A 25,438-nucleotide genomic window follows, 5' to 3' on the forward strand; every position below is an offset into this window, starting at 1 on the left:
CTTTCAATAAAACAAAGTCTCAGATTTAATTATTCTGAAACTAAGTTCAAGCTTCCCATAACCTTTTATTGCAAGTTACATTACTAATATAATAAATATAAATGTTTTTATTGTTCATCCACAAGTGTAGTCTCTGGCTCAAACAACACAGAAGCTTGGTATGTTCGTTTGTCAGTCGAGGCATTACTGCTTGAATGCCTGTCATGAATTTAGCTCATCAAAATGCAATTGTCTGAAGAAAGTCTTTAACACTGTCCCAACTTCCCTTAAGTACAGTGGCAGTAGATGTGGGCTGGAGATGCAATGACCTTGAACCTGCAGGTGACCACACCATCTGTGATCGAGAGCTCATCTCTCCTGGTGTCCTGCAAGGAAACAACAATATTCTTTAGAATACCAAGTTATATTTGGTCTACTTATTTCATTTATCTGTGGCCGGGTTGTGGGAGCAGCAGCCTAAGCAGAGAACTCCAGACCTCCTCCACATCCAGCTTATCTACGGGAACTCCATCATGTCTTGGGTCTGATTCAGGGCCTCCTCTTGGTGGGAGACGGCCAGTACACCTCACCTGGGAAACGCCCAGGAGGAATCCTTGTCAGATGCCAGAACCACTTTAACTGGCTCCTTTCGATGTGGATGAGAGAAAAAAACAAAAAACAAAACATGTTCTGTCTGTATATATAGACTGTATATATAAGACATCAACAGGGCGTTTTTACCTAGAGAACTGATGATCACTGGATTCTTTTTCTCATTTTCAGATCATTGTAAGTGCAAATGATTGTGCGTGAAAATTCAAAGATCATCAGTTTGTGAAATAGTCAGAACAGCCCGTCTGTTTATGTTTTTTTAAACATAATGTGTGTGTGTGTGTGTGTGTGTGTGTGTGTGTGTGTGTGTGTGTGTGTGTGTGTTTGCAAAATATATACAATGTGCAGGGGTTCAGGGCTCCAAAGGAAGGAAATTGCACACAACCACACTCTCTTCTGTTTACACACACTGCTCTTCTGCCACTGACTCCTTCTCACTCCATGGCACTCAGCCGAACTCGGGAATCTGGGACAGGTTACAGGGGCAGGTCCAGGGAATCTATTTACAGAGACAAATAGTTAGAAAAAAGCTAGAGAATCACAAGGAAATAAGATGAGGAATTTGCCGGGGCTACACAAACTCAGGTTGTACAACGATCCAGCATTGAGACGCTCTGAGTCACAAGTAGTTGCTAGGGAAACTAGGTCAATGACCAGCAGTTGGTGATAATCAGTCCAGGTGCGTGGGCCAAGGGCAGGAGCCCATAATGAGCTCTGCCCAGACAGACAGGAGGCAGTGAGAGAGAGAGCAAGAGAGGAAACAAAAAAACAACAAACACGTCCAAGAGTGAGCTAGCTGGGGAGAAACAGGGATCCAGAACATTATCATTCCCAACGTGTAAAATACTGGGATTTGTCGCACCCCTAGGGGTCTCATACTGAAGCAAAGGGTACCTTTCCACGTCCTTATTATCTGCTCTGGGTTCTCAATTGACTCCAATATAAACCCACCGGCGGTAATTTTAGCAGCCTCAACTAGTAGTAGGATTGCGAAATGGACATCATTCAGCCCTGGAAATGGCCATTTTGTTGAGACCAAATTTCCAACTTATTAGTTTACCTGTAACAGGTTCTATTACAGTGAGTGTATTAAAGTGTATACTAGCTTCAGAGATTGGATTAGAATCTGTGTGAAGTCGTGTAGGGGTCAGATGTGTTTACCTGTAATTTGATTTGTTGTAGAGAAGAACAGAGGGTTGAGGGAAGAGCATTATGAGGAAGACTAGGTCTTTTTTTTTTATAACTTCTTTCTAGGGTTCTGGCTACTATGGTGTGTCAGGGTTTGTCATCACTGTACTATGACAGGGGCTTCAGGTGCAACAGGCACCAAAGGGACAGGGAAACATTTACAATGTGGATAGAAGTGCTTGGAAATAGCGACGGTGCTGATTGGATGCATTTTGAATTTCCAGCAAAGACCGATATCAAAAACACAACATGAGCACACAGCAGAGATCATTCACTTTAATTCACACATCTGTGTGGCATATTGATAAAATACTTCACGTAGTAACAGATCAGTTTGATCCAAATGGAGAAGCTAAAATGATGCCTGTGCCAAGACTGGAGCTGGAAACTTATGGATTTACGAGTGTTCCTTTCCTCTCCTCCTTTGAATCCATAACTGCAATAATGTATAACAGTAGCATATCAACGGCTATGATCCCATAATAGAAGGAAGTGTGAAATCAGATGGTAAGCAAAACAAGCAGTACTAGTATTTAAAAGTATATTTCAATGCTATGACTTTTGTTTAAAGTCAGCAATCTGCGCAGAAAACTTTACTGTGACCAGCAAACAGTGTGGAGACATGTCAAGAAAACTGAGAAATGCACCGAATATCTTTGTACTTTTTCAGAAGGAGATGTAGACCTGTTTAAGGATTTAATGAGCATATTCAAATTATTTTATTTAAGCATTAAAAAAAAAAAAAAAAAATCACAAAGAATGAAGTGCTGAATGTCTACGTAAAAAAACAAAAAAACAAAAAACAAATCAAAACAAAACAGGATATTTAAGTGAGATGACAAAAGGCAAAGAAACTCTGAAACTACAAAACATCACAACACAGGAATTTATCAGCCTGTAGAATATGCACATGGGAGGAAAGCATATGAACAAGGCATGAAGGCTTCAGCTGCACATGGGGAACATTGAATTACTTTATAAATGTCTCAGTCCTTTAAAACAATGTGCAGAGAAAGTTTAAATGTAAAATGCAGAGACTGCAGCTATTAAAAATCATCACTGTGCAACTGTGCTTCCCTTTCAGTGTTTCTTAAATGTATAAACCCAACCTCAAGCATAGCATGAGAGATGATGTGAAATGTGTTGCTTGCATTTATTAAAAAATCCTTCAAGCAAGAGGGAAACCGCCCCCCCCCCGAAAGGGATACTAAGTTAAAACCCTAAAATCTTCTTTGTACAATGGGCTCATTAAACCATCCTCAAATATTTGTATCTTTTGTTGCAGTCCTTGAAACCCTTCGGTGTGTGCTTCATAACAGATACAGCCGTCTGACGCTTCAGTCCTTTCAGTGTTTGCCGTCTGTCTGGCAAAGGCGAGTCTGCAGCTCAACCACGACACGTCTCATCATGCCTCCCAACTGATCGTGCATCTCAACAAGCTGCTGTGGTGAGCAGACGCTCAGTTCCTGTGGTGTCATTCTGCAGGACAGTGTCTCTATTTCTGATGACAGACTGTCTCGGGGTAGCTGGCATTCAATTGTCTCATCTCCATCTGGCACCTCTGGTGTCAGATTCCCAGAGGCGTCCTGCTCAGGTCTCTCATCTGCACAGACAGGCTCGTCCACCAGCTCTGTTGCTACAAACACAAAGGGGAATTCTGTTTACATAATTCTAAAGAGATCAAGAGATTATTTGCATGGCATCACTCAGGACATTAACTTGTCACTGATGTAATACACAATTTTTACATACCCAGTGTGTCGCCTGACGGTTTATCCTCTTCTGTGTTTTGAGGGACACTTGTCTCTTCCAGTTCAGAAGTCATCATCTCTGTTTCATCAAAGCTCTTCAATTCATCCCCGCCCCGTCCTTTACGCTGGAAAATGACAGTGAGACATCAGGCACATGTGGAAAAGCTGCAGTAATGTTAGTGTTTGTGCTGGGTGGTGTTAGCCTACTGAGGTACCTGTTGTTCATAAATTTTGAGTGCTTTTTTCACATTAGAGATCTTCGGGGAGCGAATTGGCAGAGTCTTGATTTCACTGGGAGTCAGTGCACTCAGGTCACCGATCGTTTTAATGTTTCGGGCACGAACAAGCTGCCCAAAACCTCGAGACCTATGAGGAAGATTGAAGGTAAAATGAGTCTTGGTTACTTTGGTCAGAGATTAACAGAGAATAAATATTTGACCAAAATTTTCCTTTGGTGAACCCCGTGCTGTCCTCACCACATGTTAGAGGAAATCTGAGGCAGCACAGCTTCCACAGGTGTAGAGCAGCCAACCAGGGCAGGGTAGATGCAGTCTCTGGAGACAGGTCGAGGTTCCTGGCCCATTTCAGAAATCTGACAAAAAAGGTTCTATGTACCATTAGGATGAAGTCTGATACCTATGTCAAGCTGGAATAATCAACATGTTAATGCTACTGGGACTGAAATTCTGGACCTATGCCAGCGTTTTTTGGGTCATTCCTTCTCTTTCTGGTAAGAAAACAACAACAAAAATGATTCTAAAAACATGCAGGATTCCAGATTAGGGCTGCCACGATTAGTCGACTAGTCGCAATTACGTCGACGACTAATTTAATAGTCAACGCGTCGTTTGAAGCTTTGTAAGATCCCGAAAGACGCAGGAATAAGTAGTAGGATTTAAGAGTGTAAAAGCAAACTGAAACAGAAGATGGCAGCACTGCATGTACAAGGATGCCAGCTGCCATTAAACCCCGAAGAAGAAAAAGCTGTGTCCGGTATCATAGCTGTGTCCAAATTCAGGGGCCACATCCTTCAGAGACTGTATTTGTAGGCCGATTACGTTACAGCAACGCGACAAAGGCCATGAAAATTTGAACACTCCTCCAAATGCGTCCTCCTTTTCCCCAGATTTGAAGGATGGGTGGGGTGTATACTTCGTGGCCCAACCTATCCCAGAATTCATAGCGCAGCTCAGCCAGTTCCAGTTTCCAACAATAGCGGCAGCTACGTAGTTTTAATATTACTCCTATTACTCTTTCTGGGTCACAAAATAAACTTTTAACCTATTTTCAGGCAAGAATGTAGCTGTGTAAACTTCAAATATCTTCTCGGTTTATCAAGACATCACGTATTTGCAAAAGTGATTGGACATTTTCTGAGACATCTGTTATCCACCAGCTCAATAGCTAGCCGGGGTTCAAGGCTCACTAGAGCCGGCGAGAACACCAAACTCCCAGCACATCGAATTTACTCCAGTGTCCTGTTATATTTTAGATAGCAAGGAGCAGACCGCTGAGTTTATTAAGTTCCACTGAGACAATCTGCAAATTTCATTAAAAGTTTAATAAACTATCATCCGTTTTTATTTTTAGTTAGCACATACCTTAAACACTTAAAGCTGTAAGCTAATGATAGTTATATAAGAGCAGATGCTGCTGGTGCAATAAGCTGAACGTTTTACGGCCAATGGATGCATGATCTGATTAATCGACTAATCGCAAAAACAACCGGTGACTAGTCGACTATCAAAATAATCGTTTGTGGCAGCCCTATTCAAGATACACCCCAGTTGGGTACTGAAATCCAGCTGTACTAAATGGGCTTGAGGCTACATTTTTCAATTCAATTTATACAGTGCCAAATCCCAACAGTCGCTTGAAGGTGAAGACCCTACAATAATACATCTGCCGAGTCTGGTTGGGGATGAGGGGAGAGAGATGGGACATTAAGGAGAGATCAGCGTTATCAATAACTATTAAAGACCAGAGTATTAATAATCTCCAATGGCAACAGCACTTTCTTTCTGAACTTCTTTAAGAAGAAATCTGATTGGTACATTAAAGTTCTTTCATATTTGTACCTGACCAGCCAGCATGCTACCTGGGCAGCTAACTGGCACCATCTAATCCAAAAGAAAAGCCACATGTATTTTTCAGAAGTCTGAAACTAAGCTTTAGAAGTAAAGAACACACTGGGCTAAAATGTTGTTTGTGTGTGGCAGCTTACTGGTGAGAAATATCACATTTGTGTGCTTACCAGACATTTCTTGGAGCTCTTGTAACCTGGGCTGTGAAGATTTCTAGGATTCAGTATCACCAAGCCCTTTGTTGGAGTAGTGACATGCTAAAAGAAGCAGAAGACCGTCAGGGTTTGCATGGTTGTAAAATATCGCAATTACAAACACTGATGCTCAAACATACCTTTGGCTGTGGAATATTAGTAACCCTTGACCTTCTAGGTGAGCTGGTTCTGATGGCTGGGCTACGACGATCGATGTCGTCTGCAGTTTCCTGCTGCTGGATTGGATTAGCAAAGGACACACGCCTGGACTACAAGTCGACAACAAAAAAAAAAAGTTACAAATATTTCAAGCCAATGTTCATTTGAAATACATTTTACCAAAATGTGTTCATCACTCACTTTAACAAGAGGTGAAGGAGTGTCCACTTCCAGTGGTCTCTTCTGGCCCTTCTTAAGAATACTGGTAGAGGGTGAAGCAGAAGGAGACCAGGTACCTCTGGTCTTGCCACTGCTGGGGCTATGTCCAATATCTGGAGCCATTACAGTCTCCAGGTCCTTCTGTTTCACTGGAGAATCAAGAAAATCGCCTTTACTTGTAGGTTCTGATTGCAATGAAGTCTTACAAACATCAGTCAAAGCATCAGTGCTGGCAGTATTCTGTTCATCCTCCACAATCTCACTTTGACCATCTTTTTCATTCTCCTGTGGTGGTGTGGTCTCTTTCTCAGCACTGGCCTCTGAATGCTGAATTGAAGCAGCATGTTGTTCCTCCTCAGAAAGGTCACCAGTAACTTTTAGACTCTCCATTTGCGTGTCCGTGTTCTCCTCAGGAGGTCCTCGGGGACCTGAATTTAAATCCAACGTTTGTTTTTCTGTCACCACTTCATCAGCTTTCTCCTCTGGTGACTCCCTGACTTGCACACTGTGCGTTGCCTCATTAGGAGGTGCAAGTGTCTGTTCATTACACACTTCGACAGATTCAATCATTTCCAAGTCCCCTGTGTGATTTTGTGTGGTGGAATCATCACCATTTGTTTCAGAGTCTCTTTGCTCTGTGTCACTAGCTGGCACAGTCCTTTGCTTTGAGTCATCAGCTTGAGGTTCTGGACCTAGAACATCATCTACTTCCATCGGCAACTCTTCTTTACTTTGAGCTTCAATTTTATTTGTATGCTGGATCAACTCAGAACTAGGTGAATCTTGGGTTTTTGATTCCTCCAAATCAGTGACATCTTTTGCTTCGGTGATTTGACTATCCAACTCCTGAGAGGCATCGGTGTCAAACTTTTCCATATCTTTCTCAATAGTGTCCTTCGATTCGACTGCAAGAAGTCTCTGAAGTGATGCTCGGGGCCTCCCTCTTTTCTTTTTGGGAATGACTGAGTGTTCTCTGACCTCAGAGGATTCAGATTCTGAGGACTCCATACTTGCCATTAACGCTGGAGAGGACCTTCGTCTGGAATATCTGCCCCTGCCTTGAGAGGACTCTGAACCGGAAAGATCTAATGACTGAGAACTCTCTGGTGTAGAGCTAGGACTTGATTTTAGTTGCTCCTCTAATAACTTGCTCCTTCTAGTCCTTCCTCCAATTCGAGCGTCTGCCTGGCCGACTACAGAATTTGTTATGTGAGAATTAGACCTCATTTGCCTTCCTGATGAAATTGTATCGTCATTTTTGTCTTCAGATTCTGACACTTCAGATGATACCTTACTTCTTCTTGATCTACGTTTAGATGGGCTATCAGTAGATGAAGGTGTGATCACTTGAGAGTCTTCTCTACTTTCTAGTTCGTTGTCTTCATCCTTGAGTAGTTCTTTGCCTAAAATATTTGTCGTGCTTGAGCCAACTTGGGACTTATTAGTTGGAGAAGTAGTGACAACTTGAGAATCCTTTTTGGCGTCTCCATTAGGCTCAGACTCCTGCGACTGGCCTTTAACTTGAGGTGAAGAAATAACCATTTCAGAGCCCTTCGGTTTCTCGCCATTGTTTTCTGACTTTTGGGACTCACCGCCAGTTTGAGGAGAAAGAATGATTGCTTTGGAGTCTGTATCTGACTCCTTGTCTTTTTCAATGTGGTTTACTTGCTCATCTGTGGCAGTTTGACAAGACTCCTTTGTGTCAGGCAAAACGTTTTTTTCCAATCCATCTTCATCACTGAATGCTTTGCTCTGTTGACTAAGCCCACCCTGTGATTGGCTTTCATGATTCGACTGCTTGTCTGATCTTAAATCAGTTTGGCTGGACTCATTGGTGCTTCTCCTTTTACGTCCAGGTTTATCAAGTAACTCCTGTGAACTGGTGTTCAGTTTAATCTTCTTGCGAGCTCTACCCTGAGAATTGGTTTGGCTCGACTCACCCGAGTCCCTCTGAGCTCTTGAGCGCAATCCTTCTCTACCAGTATCCTCTGCAGCTTGCTTACTTCTTGTGTTTGGTCTGCTCTGCATCAGAGACTTTGGAGAATCACTGATAGGCTCTTCTCCAGAACGTCTCTTTTTGACATGTGAGTATTTGGCTTCCCGTTCCTCAGGGTCCTCTCCAGGGAGCTGAGGTCTGACTCTCTGGCGTCCAGATCGTCTGGGTTCACTGGGAGATGTCTGACTTGGAGATGACTGAGAATCCTCCAGAGCTGATTGAGATTCCTCTTCCTGACTTGAGGGAATTATATCCTGTGAAATAGAAGGTCTTTTTGTGCTCTCCATTTCAGTCTGTGTATCTGGGATGACATTTTCATCCTCCATTGAGTCACTAGACAGTCTCTCAGTCAGCTTTACGGGCTCAGTTTTTGTTCTACAGTCTTTGGGTCTTCGAGGGGACTCGTCGGCATTGTTAACTGAGCACTGAGAGCTAGATTTTCCTGTCTGAATGGATTGGGAATCCTGAGAGTTTGGACAAGTGACAGGAGATGAGTCCCGAGAGGCTGATGTCTTGCTGGTTTTAGAGGGTTCTTGGCTATTGGATATCTTTAAAAGAGGGCCTGTAAATGAGGACGCAGTGCTGGGGCTGGCGGGTTTTCCCTCAACATACTTCTCCAGAGTAATGAAAGACTGACGACGACTGTTGGGTTTCTGGGGAGTCCCTGAAACCAAATCGGATGAGGGAGAGATGTTAGGGCTTGTGCCTTCTTTAGACTCTTTGTCTACATCTTCACCCCTATCGTCACTCTTTGCATGCTCCTCCATCGAAACATCTGCACACTCTGGGATAGTCTCTTGCTGCTTGCCATTTTCTGTCAACTTCTCTGCATCTGTTGGGCTGGCATAGTCTTGCGTCTCTTTCGTTTGAATTTCAGCATCTTCTTTTTCAGTGTCCATCTGAGGAAGGTAAAAGAAACAAAAATATAAAAGTTATCAACTCTCTCTACAGATGTACACCAGAACTAACTGATCAATATATCTATATAGTGTTCATTTGGCAATTGCACAGTTTGGTTTCAATGTTGAGCTGCTTGGTGCCTATAGAAAAGAACAAAACAATGTCTATGTTATCTATGTATGTACTCATTGCTGTTAGCTTATGTAGTCAACTAAAAGTGGAGTTGTGTGTTTTGTTACCTTGTCAGTAGTCTTTTTGTTTACAACATCGACTTGTTCAGTTGGCAATTTGTCCCTGTGGAGGAAAATATAAATAAATTCTCTGTTAATTCTGAATATGTTTTATTGCAGGGATTTATTGTGATTCTGAGAACTTACAAAGAGTCTTCTTGACTCTGCGTGTACTGTGTGAAGGCCGTGGTATCCAGAGAGGCATCAAGGTTGTTGTACATGGCAGGAATGTCAACTCTTTAACAAAAAGCATTTGCTTTACATAAACAATCATGTGAAATCCAAATGAGCAAATGAAAACAGGCTGAAGAGGGCAAACCTGACCTTTTAGTCCTTTTCACCTCTTTCTGATGCTCTGTCAGAACTCTCTCCTTCGCCTCAGGAGGAATGAACACAAAGTCGATGGATGCCTCTTCTTCCAAGACCTCCCTGCGGGGTGGCTTGGGTGAACCAAAGTCCAGTTTTGTCTGAAGGGAAACAGATGAAATCAGTTTTGCAATTAAGGGCGACAATAAGGGATTATTAATTATAACATGTCTAATTGATGTTGTGTTTTTAATATGAGTATCTAAACAAATCAATATGGATAAGCTGGCTGGTTAATTGTGTCTTTTTTTCCTCCCCCCCAATGTGTTTATTTCATCCAACATGTCCCTCAGGAAATTATCAAGTTTGATTCTAAAATTACAGAAACTGGCTTGTTGGTCTTCATTGAGCTCTTCTCCTTCAGCTCAGCAGTCTTTCCCAGCAGCGAGTCCCTCTTCCCCACAGATGAAACCGGCATCCCGCTGAGCTTTGTCTCCAACTGAGAATTCTCACTCTGAACACAGAGACAGAGAGAAAGTGCTGAATAAAGCTGAAATCACAAAAGTGAAAAACAAAGATAACTAGGGCAACTCACTGAATATTGTCCACTGAGCTCATCGGGATAACTGACGACCTCGAAGCCAGGAAGAATGATGGGGGTCTTCTGTTTCACCTGGCTCAGTACTGGCCTGTGTTTATTTTAAAAAATATTAGGATAATATTAGCGACATTAGAGTCTTAAAGCCATAGGAATGCCCCTGCAGGGACTAGGAGCCTCTGTAGGAGTACTTTTTCCACAGTAGTAGTTTTTAAATGCAATAAAAATTGTGAACTCATTAAAAAAAAAATTAATGAAGACAATCACCTCATCTCATCAGGATACGTGAGGCTGACTGCATTGGCAAAGGTGGAGTTCCAGAACTGGGTGACTGAGGTGCGGAGGTGCTTGTTCTTGTGCGGAAACACCACACAAAGCAGAGGAGAGAGCAAAGCCAGGAGTTCATCATTGTGGGCCAGAGAGGAACGGCTTTGCAAGCAGTTGAAAACCTCACCAAGAAGCTTCTCCAACTGTAGGAAGGGAAGAGAAAAGGACAGACATTAAAACTAAACCCTAAAATGACAAATGCTAAAAACCTACTTGGTCAGCTGATGAGGAGCCCACCTTTCCCAGAAGCTGTGAGGTGAACTTGGATGGCTCACTGGCTGCATTTTTATAAAGGAGAGTGAGGGGATGAATCAGAGAGTTCAGAGCCTCCTGGACAACATTTGCCAGAACGAGGTTTGTGAAGAGAGCAGAAAGGACGGACAGCAGGGCCGAGCCTACTGCCTCAGAGGAAGTCTCAGGGTCCTCCAGATAAACCTCTAAACACTGTACCAGCAGGGACTGGAACATAGACAGGTTGCCCAGGGCTTTATTCCTCTTTCGCATCCAATTCACAGGAGTATGGGGGGCTGGAAGAAATGACAGGTTTAGAAACTAAGTGCATGTGTGTAATTTGTATAAAAGATGAAGTAAAGCTCGTTTCAGTTCTTACACTTAAGCTTCTGCTGAAACTGAGGCGTGTACGGAGAGAAGTCCACACACTCGACCATGACATGGAGGATACTGGCAACAGCATTACACGTCGAAGGAACCTGAAGGATCAGAGTCAGATTAGAGTTCTTCTAAAGGCTGCAAGCAATATTCTTACCTCTGTGGAATTTTTTTAAATCATGACAGATTGATGAATCAGCTTATTTTCCAAATATTCACATCTCTGAAAATGTTTATTTTTTGTCCATATTTGTTATGGAACATGAAATAAAGTCATGTTTATTAGGTTTGAGCTTGTTATACTCGGCTGGAAAGCTTCTATGTAAAGCTGTTTATACGTCACCATGTACTCACCCTTAGGGCTTCTCTGTCTATTGCAGCATCCATCTTTGCACAGAGCTCCTCGCAGCAGATGTTCTCCTCAGCTGTGACCACCAATGCAGAGCAGCAAGCAAATACTTTGTAGAGCTTGGACCATGAAGAAAGCATCGACTTCTGAGCCAGCTGAAGAAATTAAAGGAATGAGAATGAGGTCATTGAAGCGGACTGAATGGAAAGCATGACTTTGTTATTTCTTTATGGTTGTTCCATTTGCACCAGACCTGTGGCAGTGGTGTGCCGTGTAAGAGATGTGTAATGGGGAGCATCAGGGCAGAGTGCATAGCACTGAAGTTGTGCTCCAGAGCGTCACCTTGGTTCACTTCATTAGTCTGTCAAAATAAAAGAGTCAAAGGAAGTTAAACGCTGGTGCTACATTTGTTAAATAAGACTTTAACAGGACGTTAAGGTACAAAAAAAACAAAACAAAAAAACTTTACACTGCGTTCCAAATTTTTATGCAAATGATGTTTTTCTCTGATTTTTTTTTTCTCTGAATAGTCGATTCAAATGACAGTCAGCATAATTTTAGAGTCATCAACCATTAGAGTACAACTCAAATGTTACTCAACAAAACTGCCAATGAAAAAGTATGTTTTTCAAAAATAATAAACTCAAAATGCACTGTTCCAAATTATTGCGCACAGAGTTTCAAAACATTTTATAGATAGTAGAGAATTGAAAATGGTAATTTGTTGAATTTGCAGCATTAGATCAATTTTACTGAAATCAAAAACATCTTAACAGGTCAAAGCTACATATTAACATAGGACCCCTTATTTGATAGCAGTTTTACAATTCTTGCATCCATGGAACTTGTGAGTTTTTGGAAAGTTTCTTCTTGAATGTCTTTGCAGGATGTCAGAATAGCCTCCCAGAGGTGCTGTTTGGATGTGAACTGCCTCCCACCCTCTTATTTTTTGGTTTGAGGATGCTCCAAAGGTTCTCAATAGGATTGAGGTCAGGGAGGAATGGGGACCACACCATGAGTTTCTCTCCTTTTATGCCAATAGCAGCCAATGATGCAGAGGTGTTCGCTGTAGCATAAGATGGTGCATTGTCTTGCATGAAGATGGTTTTGTTGCAGAAGGCACAGTTCTTCTCTTTCTACCATGGAAGAAAGTGGTCAGTCAGAAACTCCACATACTTTGCAGAGGTCATTTTCACACCTTCAGGGACCCAAAAGAGGCCAACGAGCTCTCTCCCCGTGATTCCAGCTCAAAACATGACTCCACCACGTCCTTGCTGACGTTGCAGCCCTGTTGAGACATGGTGGCTGTCCACCATCCACCACTGCATCCATCTGGACCATCCAGGGTTGCATTGCACTCATCAGTGAACAGGACTGTTTGAAAATTAGTCTTCTGGGCCCACTGCAGCCGTTTCTGCTTGTGAGCATTGGTTAGGGGTGGCCAAATATAAGGTTTATGCACAACTGCAAGTCTCTGGAGGATCCTACACCTTGATGTTCGCAGGGCTCCAGAGGCACCAGCAGCTTCAAATATGTGTTTGCTGCTTTGTTAGCAGCTGCTCTCTTAGTCTGATGCATTTGTCTGGCAGAAACCTTCATCATTGTGCCTTTATCTGCACGAACCCATTTGTGCTCTGACTCAGCCACAAATTTCTTACATTATGGTGATCATGCTTAAGTTTTCGTGAAATATCTGAGGTTTTCATTATGTGTCCAAGGCATTCAACTATTTCACGCTTTTCAGCAGCAGAGAGATCATTTTTCCTTCCTATATTGCTTGAAAATGGTGGTCTGCTTAATAATGTGGAACATCCTTCTTCAGTAGTTTTTCCTTTAATTGGGCTCACCAGGCAAACTAATGATCACAGGTGTCCAAGATTGAGTTTAGTCATCCAAAGAGCCCTGAGACACAATTTCATCCATGGGTTTAATTGAAAAACAACTTATTTAACCTTTATGACACTTAAACACAATTGGCATAATAATTTGGAACGCGGTGTATATTCTAAACTTATTTGGTCTTAAACTTGCATTTTTCTACATCCATATATTAATAAGTGGGCCACCAAGCAAGGCTTTGTTCTTCATACTCAGGGTTTCCACCATTGCAGTGCAAACCCTAAAGTTGCTTCCAGCTTTGGAGAATTATGTTGCGTTTTTCTGTCTATGTCTTTGGACTGTGGGAGGAAGCTGGAAGAAACCACACAGACACAGGTAGAAAAACTAACACTGTCATGATATTATGAAAGGATACTAAATAACCTTGACCCTATCAAAAGTAATCATTTTTAAACATGCTTTTGGCAGTTGTATCAGTATCATTAGTGTCAGAGTTTATCCTTGGCCCCATCTAGTTTATCCCCTACATTTATCTAAACAGTGCTGGCTCCAGTCCTCAAAAAAAAGTAACACGCGGTGCCTGTGTTCCACTTTATAAAGCAGGCTAATGTGTTGCTTAGAACCCCTCTGCCGATCAAACAAGCCTCTAAACTCTGCACTAAAACTTCAACATTCTGACAGGTAAAACTATTGTCTTCTCAAAGTTGACTTGTTGCAGACAAAGTGAAACAAAGATTTTTTAAATGTTCCTATTAAACAACAGCAGTGATTGTCAATAATCCCGCTCCTACTTGTGTGACGATGTCAGTGAGGGAGCTGACGACCACGCTCCACATTCTCAGCAGCTGCTCCTTGTTCTGCAGAGACGTGGCACTGCGGCTGATGGCACCCAACAGCGATTCTGCAAATGCTAGAGGGGAGGTTGGACCTGACAGTCCACAGTTGACCAGCGTTTGAAGGCAGTGATAAAACCTGCAGACAGATTCAGGAGGCAATGCATTAAGCAAAGAAGATGAGAGTGTGTGCATACATAGATATCTAATATATAAGCAACTGGATATCGGGGTGGGGTCTGTATCCAGTAAGGGTCCCTAGGCAAGATCCAGGCTATCAACACCTACGCCCTGCCCTGTGATCCCCTGCTTGGATAATAACCTGGCCAAAGGAGGAAATCGAACCCACTGACATCAAGACAAGGAAGCTCTTTACCATGCAAGGAGGGTTTCACCCCCAAGTCCAGCACCCTGAGGCTGTATGCTTAGCAGAAGGAAGGAGGCCAGGGACTAGTGAGTGCCAGTACCACGGTCCAGGATGAGACGATGAACAGCCACGAATACATCAGGAAGATGGCCACAACCAGCTGCACGTTCAGTGAATAACTCAGGCAGCATAAACTGAAGAAAGAGGAGGAACCATCATGGAAGGACAAGCGCCTGCACGGTAAGTACCACCGGCAGATAGAGGAAGTGGCTGACAGGCTGAAAAATTATTGTACACTTCATTTGAATTTAGGTGGTTATAATTACTTGTACTGATGCCTCCACAGGAGGACACAGCAGGAAAGGAGCATCCAATGGGACATTGTGGAGGGTGCTTCAGGAGTATGGGGTGTCTGGCCCATTATGGTAATTAGATCCCTGTTCAACCATAGCGAGAGCTTGTGTTGTATTGCCACCAGTAAGTCGGACTTGTTTGTAGTGACTGTTGGGCCTCCCGAGGCTGAGACCAGAAAAGGGTGACGTGCCTACTCTGAGTCAGGGATTAGTAACTACCCCAGGTGGAGCGGTTTTAAGTATACCAGTGAGGTGAGAATGGAGCGTGAGATTGACGGACGGACTGGAGCAGTGATGCGGATGCCGCCCCAGTCAATTTAGAAGTCTAATACGTTCCTACCCTCACCTGTGGTCCCGAGTTCTGAGTGGTGAGCAAAAGAATGGAGGTCTCAGATTCAAGAGGAGGAATTTATTTTTTTTTTTCCCTTCCATCGAATGTTGGCTGGGACTCAAGACTTAAAGTAGAGCCTCTTCTCCTCAACACTGAAAGGAGCCAGGTGAGCCGTTTCAGCTCTCGTGGTAGATAGAAGGCACTTAATCATAGAAAGTGCTTGTATGTATGGTCCTCAGGAAGAGTAGAAAAGCGCTATGCAAGAACCAGTTCATTTACCATTTGTAGCAGGTCTTGACTAAGTGACCAACTATCTTGTCCCCCCCCCCCCCCCCCCCCAGTTTATACAGTTTTCAGTAAAATTACTGGAAGTAATGCACAAGATGTTACCAGTATCTTTTATTGTGTTCCTGTGGAATGAGAATCAAACTAAGTAGTAGACCCACCTCTCATCCTCAACGTAGGCTGGAAGCATGCTGCTGTCGTAGAGGAGGAGGATGAGGAAGAGAGCAGGTGTTCCCTGAGGAGTTAAACAACATTTAAGCAACATTCTGTGTAAGCACTTCCATGGAGCTATGCTAATCGTTGAACCATGAAGCACTCACATTTAGCACGTCCATCTTGCCCACTTGATAAGATGCAGAACTGAGAACTCTCTGAGGAATTCCTTTCACTGTGGCTTCAAACAGAACCTAAGGTTAAGAAGAAAAACAAAAACAGTCAGTGCAGTAACAACTTCTGAGCACTGAATCAGACCCAACACCTCAAGAAGCAGCCCAGTGCCTGGTGGGACTGTCTATCGAAGACATGTACCTGTTTGGAACCATGATAACAGGGTTCTTGCTGATTGGAGCTGGCTTGGCCCTGGCTTATCGAAGATTAAAGAAAACGGAATCAGCTGTTCAAAACCCCACAAGGCTGCCCACTGTGACTGAAACGATGGGACAAGTCGTGAGTTCTCAAAATGGGCTCATCGAACGCAGCACGGATAAGATCTTGGAGATGCTTGAGGCTACCGTGAACACTCAGAATAAGACCGCTGAGTGAAAATTGGATAACATCTTGGAGAAGCCAGCTGTGGTCTCAAGGCTGTAGCCGAACAAAAACACCCTGATAACAGACTGTGCATAGACTGTTTCTTCCTATCCTACGCAAGGCCACCTGGGTTGGCTGGAAGATTGTTTACTTAGCCTGGCAGGGCGAAGGACACCGTCTCAGCTGAACTCTGGACACACACACACTCATCCCCCCTCCCTTTCCAAACGCCTTCGATGCTTGTCCCCTCCCGGGGCAGATGTCCAGCGCAGACATGCTGCAGGACCGGATGCGCTGTCTACACCGGCTCTCTCTCACCCTTACCCGCCCCTGTTGCTTGTCTTGTGTTTCTATGGTGTATTGATAGTCATGTGCTTTTTGTGCTGGGGCGTTTTTTGTTCTGTTCTCAAACTGTTCTCCCATTAGGAGCTCAATCTGAGTGGAGTTTTTTTTTCTCCTCCTCTCACCTCATGTTATGTATTTTCGTTGTTTTTTCCTATCAGCCTACCTTTCTGACATGACTTCCCAATGTGATGTTTGTGTAAAGTTTGGTCAGAAGATTCCTTTGTAAGTGCGCATGCGCCATTAGCGTGCTGCCTGCTGTAACCTATAATGTACTTCGGGATTAATAAAGTATTCTGATTCATTAAAACAGGTAAAACGCTAACAATATCAGAAACAACTCAAGGAATGATACAATCTGACATAAAAACCTATCCTTTGGTGCTGCTTCTCAAATCATTTCTATAAGTGACAGTCTGTAAAGCTCTGCGTTTCTTATGAACAGACTAATTCTAGTTAAATTTTCAGTAAGTGAGTCAGTCTTAAAGCTTTCTGCATAACCTTACCAGGACTCTGTCTGCAGGCAGAGATGCTGAGGCGATGATACTCTGCAGAGCTTGAAGCATCAGTGTCAGTACTTCGCTTCCCTGTCGCTCCTTCTTATTGCCTAACGACAGAGCACAAGTATTATTCAGCAGCGAGTCCAACATCAATATTGTTGTCTTTTCAGGCTCTGCTTGAGATGAGTCATCATTGGGGACAGAGCCCCTCAGAATTGTAGTCTTGTCACAGCAGTCCAGACTGAAGACCTGAACGCTCCAACTTAAACTGATGATGAGATGTGACAGGGTCAGGCAGAAGAGGACAGTGAGGTCTCGCTTGTCCTCCCATGGAACAAAGCTCAGACCCAATCTGAGTGCTCTATGTGGCGCTTTGAGGTCAGACCCATGACTTTAAGAGCCCACCCTGCTGAGCAGCAGCCACAACACAACTAGAAATTTAACCCATGATTAGTTATTTAACTACAACAAAAACAAAGAGCAGTGGAAACTGCTGACATTTCTGTTTCTCTGCAGATAATCACTGCCACAGTTTTGCCAGCAAAGATGAATGATTACTAAAGTCTGTGTGCATAAAGGCTCCCGCAGCTTTCTCCATGCTTTGTTACTTCTTTATCAAAAATCTAACTTACATTTGTTAACGAGACAAATAAATACATTCAAACGAATTAAACATTTTAGATTATCCCACCATAAACATTACACACAAACCAGTTAGCTCCACTGTCAAATCAATCAGGTACCTTCACTACTTACCGGACTCTATGGTCAGGGAAACAAACCGGACAAGACTTGTCCATATGAGGGTCAGAAGAGATTCTGCAGGAGAAAATAGCTTATAAGCTTATGTTTATATGGACTTAGGAGAGCAGGTTTCAGGTTTAAGTAATCAGTCACCCTATTTTCCAACAAATCCTTCAACAGTCTGTGACAAAGAACTTTTAGACCTCTTATCACAGACCTACATGATTAGCAGTCTGTCGCCCTAACACTACTTCCTTTCTCCAACTCCTCATCTTAAAAAGATTTCCTCATTAACATCAAGATTCCCAGTGACAACATTAAGGGGAAAAAAGCCCTCTGACTCATTTACAAGTGGCGAGGCTCAATTTTTACAGCCAAAATGATGCATCACTTCCGCATCACGCCTGAAAGCAGCAATGGCTTTGTTTGGACCAGTGTGAATAAGCACTGGTGACAAAATGCCATTTTTCTTCTAATGCATTCAAATATATTTAGTTTTGAAAATTCATCTCCAAATCAAAGTCGAGGTGAATGTCAGTCGGTGGATGTTTCTGTGAGGTTTACCTGGAGCATCTTTTCCGATGTTGATGAAGCCATCTCTGGTATTCGAGATGAGCACAGCAGCATGTTTAGTAAAGGAGGAAGCACCAGAGAGGAGCGGGTGGTTCAGGGGCTCTACAAAGAAAAACAATAAAAGGTATAGAGGAGACACACTAAACTCAAGTACTTCTTTAAACACCAAACTGGATGAGATCTTCTTGTCTGTGTTCCTGTGAATGATTTTTTAAAATTTGCACTTGGAGACAAATTTGCAGAAACATGAGCATTTCTGGGACATTTCCGCATCTACAGTAAAACACTTTCTCTTCCCTGTGGTCCCATTGCCAGAAAAAAAGACCAAAATGGAACTGGACAGAGCAATGGAGAAAATGAAACAGAAAAAGTATTTGAAATTTAAAAGGCATATTCTTTAGAAACAGTGGGTTTATCTCTGCACCTCCTTGTGTGGAGCCTGAAGGAACAACTATAAAGCAGGCTAATGCAGAAAACATGTGACTCTGACCCACCGAGACTCAGGATGAGTTTGTGTTTTGCTGCAGTCGCAACAACCTCTGGACCTCGAAAATAGTGCAGCAGCATCTCTAGTCCGAGCAGCTGAATCGACGGTATCGAGGAGGCGAGCTGGATGCTGGAGTTCAGGCTCATCCGAGATGTGTTGGCTGGGCTGTTGAAGCCTGGAGCACTTGCTGCAGACCGAAACAAACACTACATCAGTGTCTGTGTAAGCTGGATTAGTGCATTACATGTGGAGGAGTAACCGTACCAGTCTTGGGTGTACCAGGAGCAGCAGCGCTATTTTGAGCGATAGTTCTGGAAGGAGTGCCTGGTATAGAAGAGGAAGAGTCGGAGCCGATTGTGCACTGGAGCAGAGGTACAGAAACCTGAAAGACACAGAAACACTTCACTCACACCAGAGTTTCACACTTCATCACACGTTAGGAAAAACTGACAAGCTAGTAAACTCTGTGTAGATGGAAATAAAGTTGTGTCTGCATGAATTAAGAAGTAAGAAGAATGCAGTACTGTTACATAAAATTATTAAAAAGGACCTCCGTGACTGTTCACTGTTGAAGTAAACTCTGTTACCAAGATGTCTAAATATTGACTCATGTAACCCAAAGAGTTGATTACACTATTATACAGCTATGATGCATATGAAGTATTAAAGTAGGACTAGTATCTACTGCTGAAAGAGGGCTAAGTTCCCAACTGTGGTACTACTGAAGGTTAGCTCATCTTAGACTGGTCAAAGTTAAACTGATAAAAGAATGTGGAATAAGGTGCATTTAAATAAATAAATAAGCACAGTGCAGGATGTCTGACTGTTTACTGTAATTGTCCCACACTTAAACACTTTAAAATCACTTATAACAGATCTCTAGTTATTACCGCAGTGTCAATTAGCTTAAGTCTGCAGTACCTTTTAAACATGACTAATTACTGAGAAAAACTACCCTATAGCTTCACCAGTGACTGCAATCACACACTAAAAGTCGCACAAAGTCAGAGAATTAGGGATAATGTATGACCAAGTTTACTGTGAACAGAGCAAATCAGTGTGACAAGTGTGTGGCGCTGCAGCCAGTCCACTCTGCCACAGAAGCAGAACTGCAAGGAAGAAAATTAATTCTATAAAATAATCTTTGTTTTGTTTTTTGTTTTTAGAAAAAACAAACCGGGAATCTAACCTGATCAAAGTTGGGTGACAGGTTGGGCCCCAGTTGGATCACCAGGTACCACCACACCTCCACCTTGGTGAGCAGCAGGGCTTCTGTTCTGACATTGATGGATGTGAGCGGCTGCATCAGGAGCTTCATACGTTTGGCACTGCACAAGATGTCTTCGGGAGCACCAAGGGTATAGGTTTAAGATTTCAGTTTGACCACTGAACTTCCTATTAAAGACAGGATGAGTGTAATGGGGCTCACCTGGATTCAGAGCAAAGTTATCAATGAGGCTCTTCCAGGCAAGAAAGGCGATCTTCTTAATGGTAGGAGACGAGCTGCGGAAACCAAGCTCCTCCAGGTGCAGGAGAGAGTTGATGAAGGGACCTCCTCTGTGCAGCAGCTGAGCAGGAGACACAGTTAACCTGGCTGATCAGGCCATTCTTATCATTCAAAAAGAACAAGGAATTCCAAAGTTTTAAGCAAACCCAACAGGCCTTTCTCAGAACGCAATGACTACTAAGTTACACTCATTTATTTAAATATCGGAGACCAAATATACAGACTTTACCTTCCCAAGCAGTTTCACAAACAAAGGCCACAGCTTCAGGACATTGGTTTCGTTCTTGGACATGAAAAGTTTCTGCAGTTCTGGTATCAGTTTCTATGAAGACACAAAGACAGTTGAGCAGAGATTATTACAATTCCCTTTTGACAAGCAACACCAAGCATCAAACTCCATAGAGACGTTAGACTACTCACTGTGGACATCATTGTTTCAATAACAGCAGACACCTCATTCTGCTTTTCCAGTAGAAGGGGCATGCCCATCTCCATGGCTGCGGCGGCCCGCAGACGCACCTTTGATGCAGAGTGGACCACCAGAGGGATTACCAGCTTTGCCCACTGTACTGCTCCTTCGCCCATCTGGGTGGGCACCTGCTCCAGCATCCTATAAACACCAAGGAAAGAGAGCCCCATCTCATTTTCCAATATAAATATTTTAGCTATCCATGTGCAGTACTTATGACACAAAAGAGGCCACACTTTCAAACAAGACAAGCTGACCAATAAAATCTGGAATGACACAATCTAGAATTTTAGATCTGAAATGAAAGCTGCACCAATGAGAGTACCACCACTGCTGTAACATCGGACTTGGGGGAACATTCATTATCCAAAATGTGTAATTTCTCTCCCTGCTGGAGTTGGCTGAAGGTTTGTGAAGCACTTCAGCGAGAGCCGATCAGCTGCAGTCAGAGCTCTGGTCCACAGAGTCCCACTGTGAAGCTTCTTTGTGTGGCCAATGCCATATTAGCGTTTTGAAACTGGATGTGAAGAGTGAGGGGTAGCTCTGACTAAGTAAGTGAGGAACACTGCTCATATGGCAGTAACAACCTTAGCTATACTCCTCTTTTTCTGGCCTTCTGGCCATAATGAAGACCACAAGTTCCAAAATTGCCTTCATGTTGTAATCAATAATCAGAATGAGCTTTATTGACTAAGTATGTGTATTCATATAAGGAATTCAAACTAGCAACTGAATCCATAAAGTGTTCATAATGACTGTTTTGTCACACTTCTACACAGCTGGACTTTTTGCCCTCTGCTGGCCATTAGAAAGAATGTTTCTTGGTCTATGCCAAAGGCCCCTGACATGCACAGCAGGGGAACAAAATGCACAATTTACCTGCCCAACATCTGTTCACAAACAGACGCTCAGTATTCTAACTCATATTACACTAAGCAATAGCACTAAAAGCAGATGTGTTTTCTTCCACCAGAGGCTAACATGAAAGAGGTGTGACAACTAAAGAAAGGACATTGGCAACTTCTATTTATCCAGACTAAAAAGCAATGCTGGGGGTTTCAAATAAAATATGTAATGCATTTCTCATCATCATGTAAAATTACTTATTGTAGAAAGCTGCAGGGAGTGTTAATATTCCATTTTGTGTGACATTTCCCTCGACCCAAAGTGAGAATGTCCCACAGAGCACGATTAAAGGAAAACAGGGCAGAATAAAATACTCTGGTTATCCAGAAGTCTGGCTTCAAATAAATCTTACCTGATTATGACATTCAAGGCTTCATGCTCCATTACCACAGAGTGGATGTCTTCCCTTTTCCACACGCTCTCCAGTGTTCCCAGTATGGACGGCACCTGAGTGTAGAAGAAGCAACACGGATCAATACAGCAGCTTTGGAAACGCCTCTGCTCCTGAAATCACTGCTACGTTTTCAGCAGTGTTGACCTGACAACATTTTCAGTACACCATGATGCTTTCTGAAATTGTAGCACATAAGGTTCAGGTGCTGCTCACTTTTTTAGAGACTTCTTCTGCAGGAAAGCTCTGTTTGGAAATCACCCACAATGCCCTGGTGCAAGTGTTCTTATCAGTCGCCTTCGACACCAGCAAGCAAAGTGCTGACAGTATTTCCGCTGCAAAGACTTCTGCAAAAAACAAACAAAAATAACAGTTCCATCTGGCCAAGTCAGATCTGCAGTGATGATGTCAAGGTTCAAAGCATTTACGGTCATATGTACAAGAAGGAAAAACATTTCTCGGTGCAAGACACAAATGCTGTCTGATGTACACATGAAGTTACCTGACACTCCAGAGACAACATGAGAATGGTATACGCAAAACCCCAAGGCTTGTAAGGCAGCTTGGCTCAGCTCAGCATTTGGACTAGTTATGTGAGCCTGGAAGTGGCATAAGAAAATAAGGCTTAAAATTTAAATATAAGCATGGAAAATGTAAGTTTCCGACAATTTTGCGCACAGAAGACTCACCAAGATGGCTTTACCCAAACGAGAAAAGTGCTTTTCAACTGCAGGGAGGAACTGGCGCCCCTCCTCTCCACTGAGCCGACTGTACAGCAACAATAGAATATTCTGTCACTTGTGGTCTAGTCCTAACTTACGTCAAAGTCTGACATACTGGGGCTCGTAACTTACTTGGCGATGGTGAGGTAGGCATCTGTCTGCTCTGACTGTCCAGCAGTGCTGTCCTCCAGAGACTCGAGGAGAGGGAGGAAGCTGGAGTTGCTCAGAGGCCCTGCCGTCGCCATCATTATTACTCACCTTCTCGCCCTTAAAGAGGAGGAGCAGAAAAGGAGGAGAAACATGAGGAAAATGGATAAAAATAAACTTTTATAGAACTGCCCTGTAATAGACTGTCCAGAGTTTATGCACCCTAGATCAGAATCTTCTTGAAAAGTGCAGCCTAGTGGCAGCTCAAGTCAGAATTCAACGGAAAAAGAAGAAATCAGACTCACAGTTGTAATAAAATCCCAAAAGTGCAGTTAATTTAAACCAAACGTCTGTTGTTCTGTTTGACTCTGGAGTTTATCAAATTCACTGTCTTTAAACCACAGCAACATCCAGTCCACTGTGTCTCTCTTCAACCACGTTTCTCATTTACCACCTGAGGGTACGTACACACTGCGTTTGCCCTCCAGCTATATGGAGATTAGTTTTTAGCTTTTGTTTTTTAATTTTTAAAACTACACACAAATACATAAAATAAACATTTCTGTTCAGAACGCACATTTAATTCCTGTTTCTTTACTAACACATCTGTAAACACATCTCTCATTCATTCAGATATTGGGTTTGGATGTGTTAATAAATATTATACAAAGTTAAATTTGTAACTGGCACAGTTGTGACACAGCACTGGCAGACGCCATATCTGGAGATATTTGTCAATACCATATATTTGCATCACTGATATTCTGACATATTTTTTTTATCCCAATTATCTAATTTTCCATCGTTAGTACTAGTGATGATTTCCACTTGAATTTAGTTTGTGTGTGTCTATATGTGTGCTGGGGGGTTGAAGGGGGGGCAATTTCCTTGTCTGACTATTTCACACTGCATAAGCTAGCTGTTTATAACAGCGGGCTTCTACCCCAGAACTGTCACATTGCAAAATAATCACACAAGTAAAAAGATGCATTTACGTACCTCAGTGAGAAGTAGGTGAAGCTGCGATCACCCGCCACTGTAGATACAGCTGTAACACAGTGAAGAATGGGCTTCAAATACAGGCTTGCGACACATGTTCGTTTTAGCTGGCGATGTAAACGCCTCCCAAATCAGTCTGTCAGTGTCTCGCTACTAATGCCATTGCTGGGTTCTACACAAATAGAGCAACTATTTTGAAATGACACATCAAAACCTCTGGAGGCATTTTCTGAATCGTGACTGAACAATTAGCAGCCTGCTAACTAGCTTTAACAAATTAGCAGCACTAGCAGGCTAAACGTCGAGTCTCCGGCTAGCAAAGTTGCCTTCGCGCCGGCGCACACACAGGCAGACGACGCTGCGGCTAAAACGTCCCTGCTCATCTGCCCTTATTTAGCCTCACTAACAAGAACACAAACCTGCATGGCTAACCAAACGACTGTTTACACTTGCTTGTTTGTTTGTTTGTTTCAGCCAACACACACAGCACGTCCCCGCTGCTGACACTCACTGCTCACCTAGGTCGGAGTTATGAGAAGGGACACATACACAGCGCCGACGGCAGCAAATAAGCTTCACTTCAGCGGCCACCACGCTTCACTGTCTGGATTGTTTTCTGTGAAGTGTAGCTTTTAATGGCTCCTATTTCAGCCTCCTTTTCTGTGTCTTGTGCCGTTACCCCGCGAAATTTGCTGGCGCCAAACCACCACGCCGACGTACAAAATTACCTTTGACCCCGCTACGTCACACTCGGCCTGCCCCTTTGAACTTATAAGGAGAGCCCCAGAGCTGACAGCGTCAGCTTAAAAGGCTCTGAGAGACAACAGAGCGTACAGTTATTATTGTGAATAGCTGTTTACAGTTGTGACTCGTTTTAAAAGTGGTAGAGAGTGTTCCCAGGGGGAAGAGTGCTGAATGAAGCTGACTTCAACACATATGTAGATGGAAGGAACAGAGGTGATGGGGAGGTGTTGGTATGGTGTTAAGGAGAGATGTGCAGATACTAGTAGATTTTGCATAAAGAATGGACATGGATTTTTTTGAACACATTGCAAGAGGGAGGAGCAGGGAGATGTATAAGACCTGTGTCGACTACTGTGTGCACAAGATGCAATCTGAAAGACATGGGAGGCTGAAAGTTGATATGAGGATGGCATTGGATGGTAGTCTCTAGAATGCCTGTGGAAATCAAGAAGAGAAAACCAGTAAAGGGAAAACAAAGCAATAAATGGTGGAAGTTAAAAAAAGGAAGACTGATGCATAGGGTTCAGGAGCTCTGGGTGGTAGTGACTGTTACAAGATGACTGGGACGTACATCTGACGTGCTTTGATGCTTTGATCCCAACTCTTTCTTGAGTTTGGATCAAGAAAGATCTTTCTTGAAGAGAAAGA

At 43.0% G+C, this 25,438-nt stretch overlaps 1 protein-coding gene across 5 annotated transcripts; it reads right to left on the reverse strand.

Moving 5' to 3' along the window:
- Positions 1 to 2,462: 2,462 nt before the first annotated feature.
- rif1 (replication timing regulatory factor 1) lies at positions 2,463 to 24,779 on the reverse strand. Of its 5 annotated transcripts, XM_085383936.1 has the most exons (37): positions 24,565 to 24,779; positions 24,047 to 24,095; positions 23,033 to 23,167; positions 22,868 to 22,946; positions 22,681 to 22,777; positions 22,395 to 22,525; positions 22,140 to 22,234; positions 20,833 to 21,022; positions 20,642 to 20,734; positions 20,335 to 20,473; positions 20,095 to 20,246; positions 19,170 to 19,287; positions 18,913 to 19,092; positions 18,410 to 18,520; positions 17,858 to 17,920; positions 17,108 to 17,208; positions 15,830 to 15,916; positions 15,671 to 15,744; positions 14,132 to 14,312; positions 11,755 to 11,862; positions 11,507 to 11,656; positions 11,154 to 11,253; positions 10,781 to 11,070; positions 10,484 to 10,686; positions 10,214 to 10,307; positions 10,001 to 10,132; positions 9,637 to 9,779; positions 9,460 to 9,549; positions 9,322 to 9,376; positions 6,450 to 9,081; positions 6,169 to 6,335; positions 5,949 to 6,077; positions 5,785 to 5,871; positions 4,007 to 4,137; positions 3,746 to 3,896; positions 3,532 to 3,655; positions 2,463 to 3,415 (listed from the first exon to the last, which is right to left on the reverse strand). In XM_085383936.1, the coding sequence occupies exons 3-37, from the start codon at positions 23,146 to 23,148 to the stop codon at positions 3,126 to 3,128; spliced, it is 7,083 nt and encodes a 2,360-aa protein (XP_085240062.1). In that variant the 5' UTR covers positions 23,149 to 23,167; positions 24,047 to 24,095; positions 24,565 to 24,779; the 3' UTR covers positions 2,463 to 3,125. The 5 variants fall into 5 exon arrangements, with proteins under 5 accessions (XP_085240062.1, XP_085240059.1, XP_085240060.1 ...); XM_085383933.1 differs by having other exon boundaries at positions 6,169 to 9,081; positions 24,596 to 24,779; XM_085383934.1 differs by having other exon boundaries at positions 6,169 to 9,081; positions 22,395 to 22,522.
- Between the last annotated feature and the right edge of the window lie 659 nt (positions 24,780 to 25,438).

The sequence above is a fragment of the Rhamphochromis longiceps genome, linkage group LG16, assembly GCF_057381845.1.
Source record: "Rhamphochromis longiceps isolate RC_006_pf linkage group LG16, R_longiceps_female_GT1.1, whole genome shotgun sequence".
Taxonomy (NCBI): Eukaryota; Metazoa; Chordata; class Actinopteri; order Cichliformes; family Cichlidae; genus Rhamphochromis; species Rhamphochromis longiceps.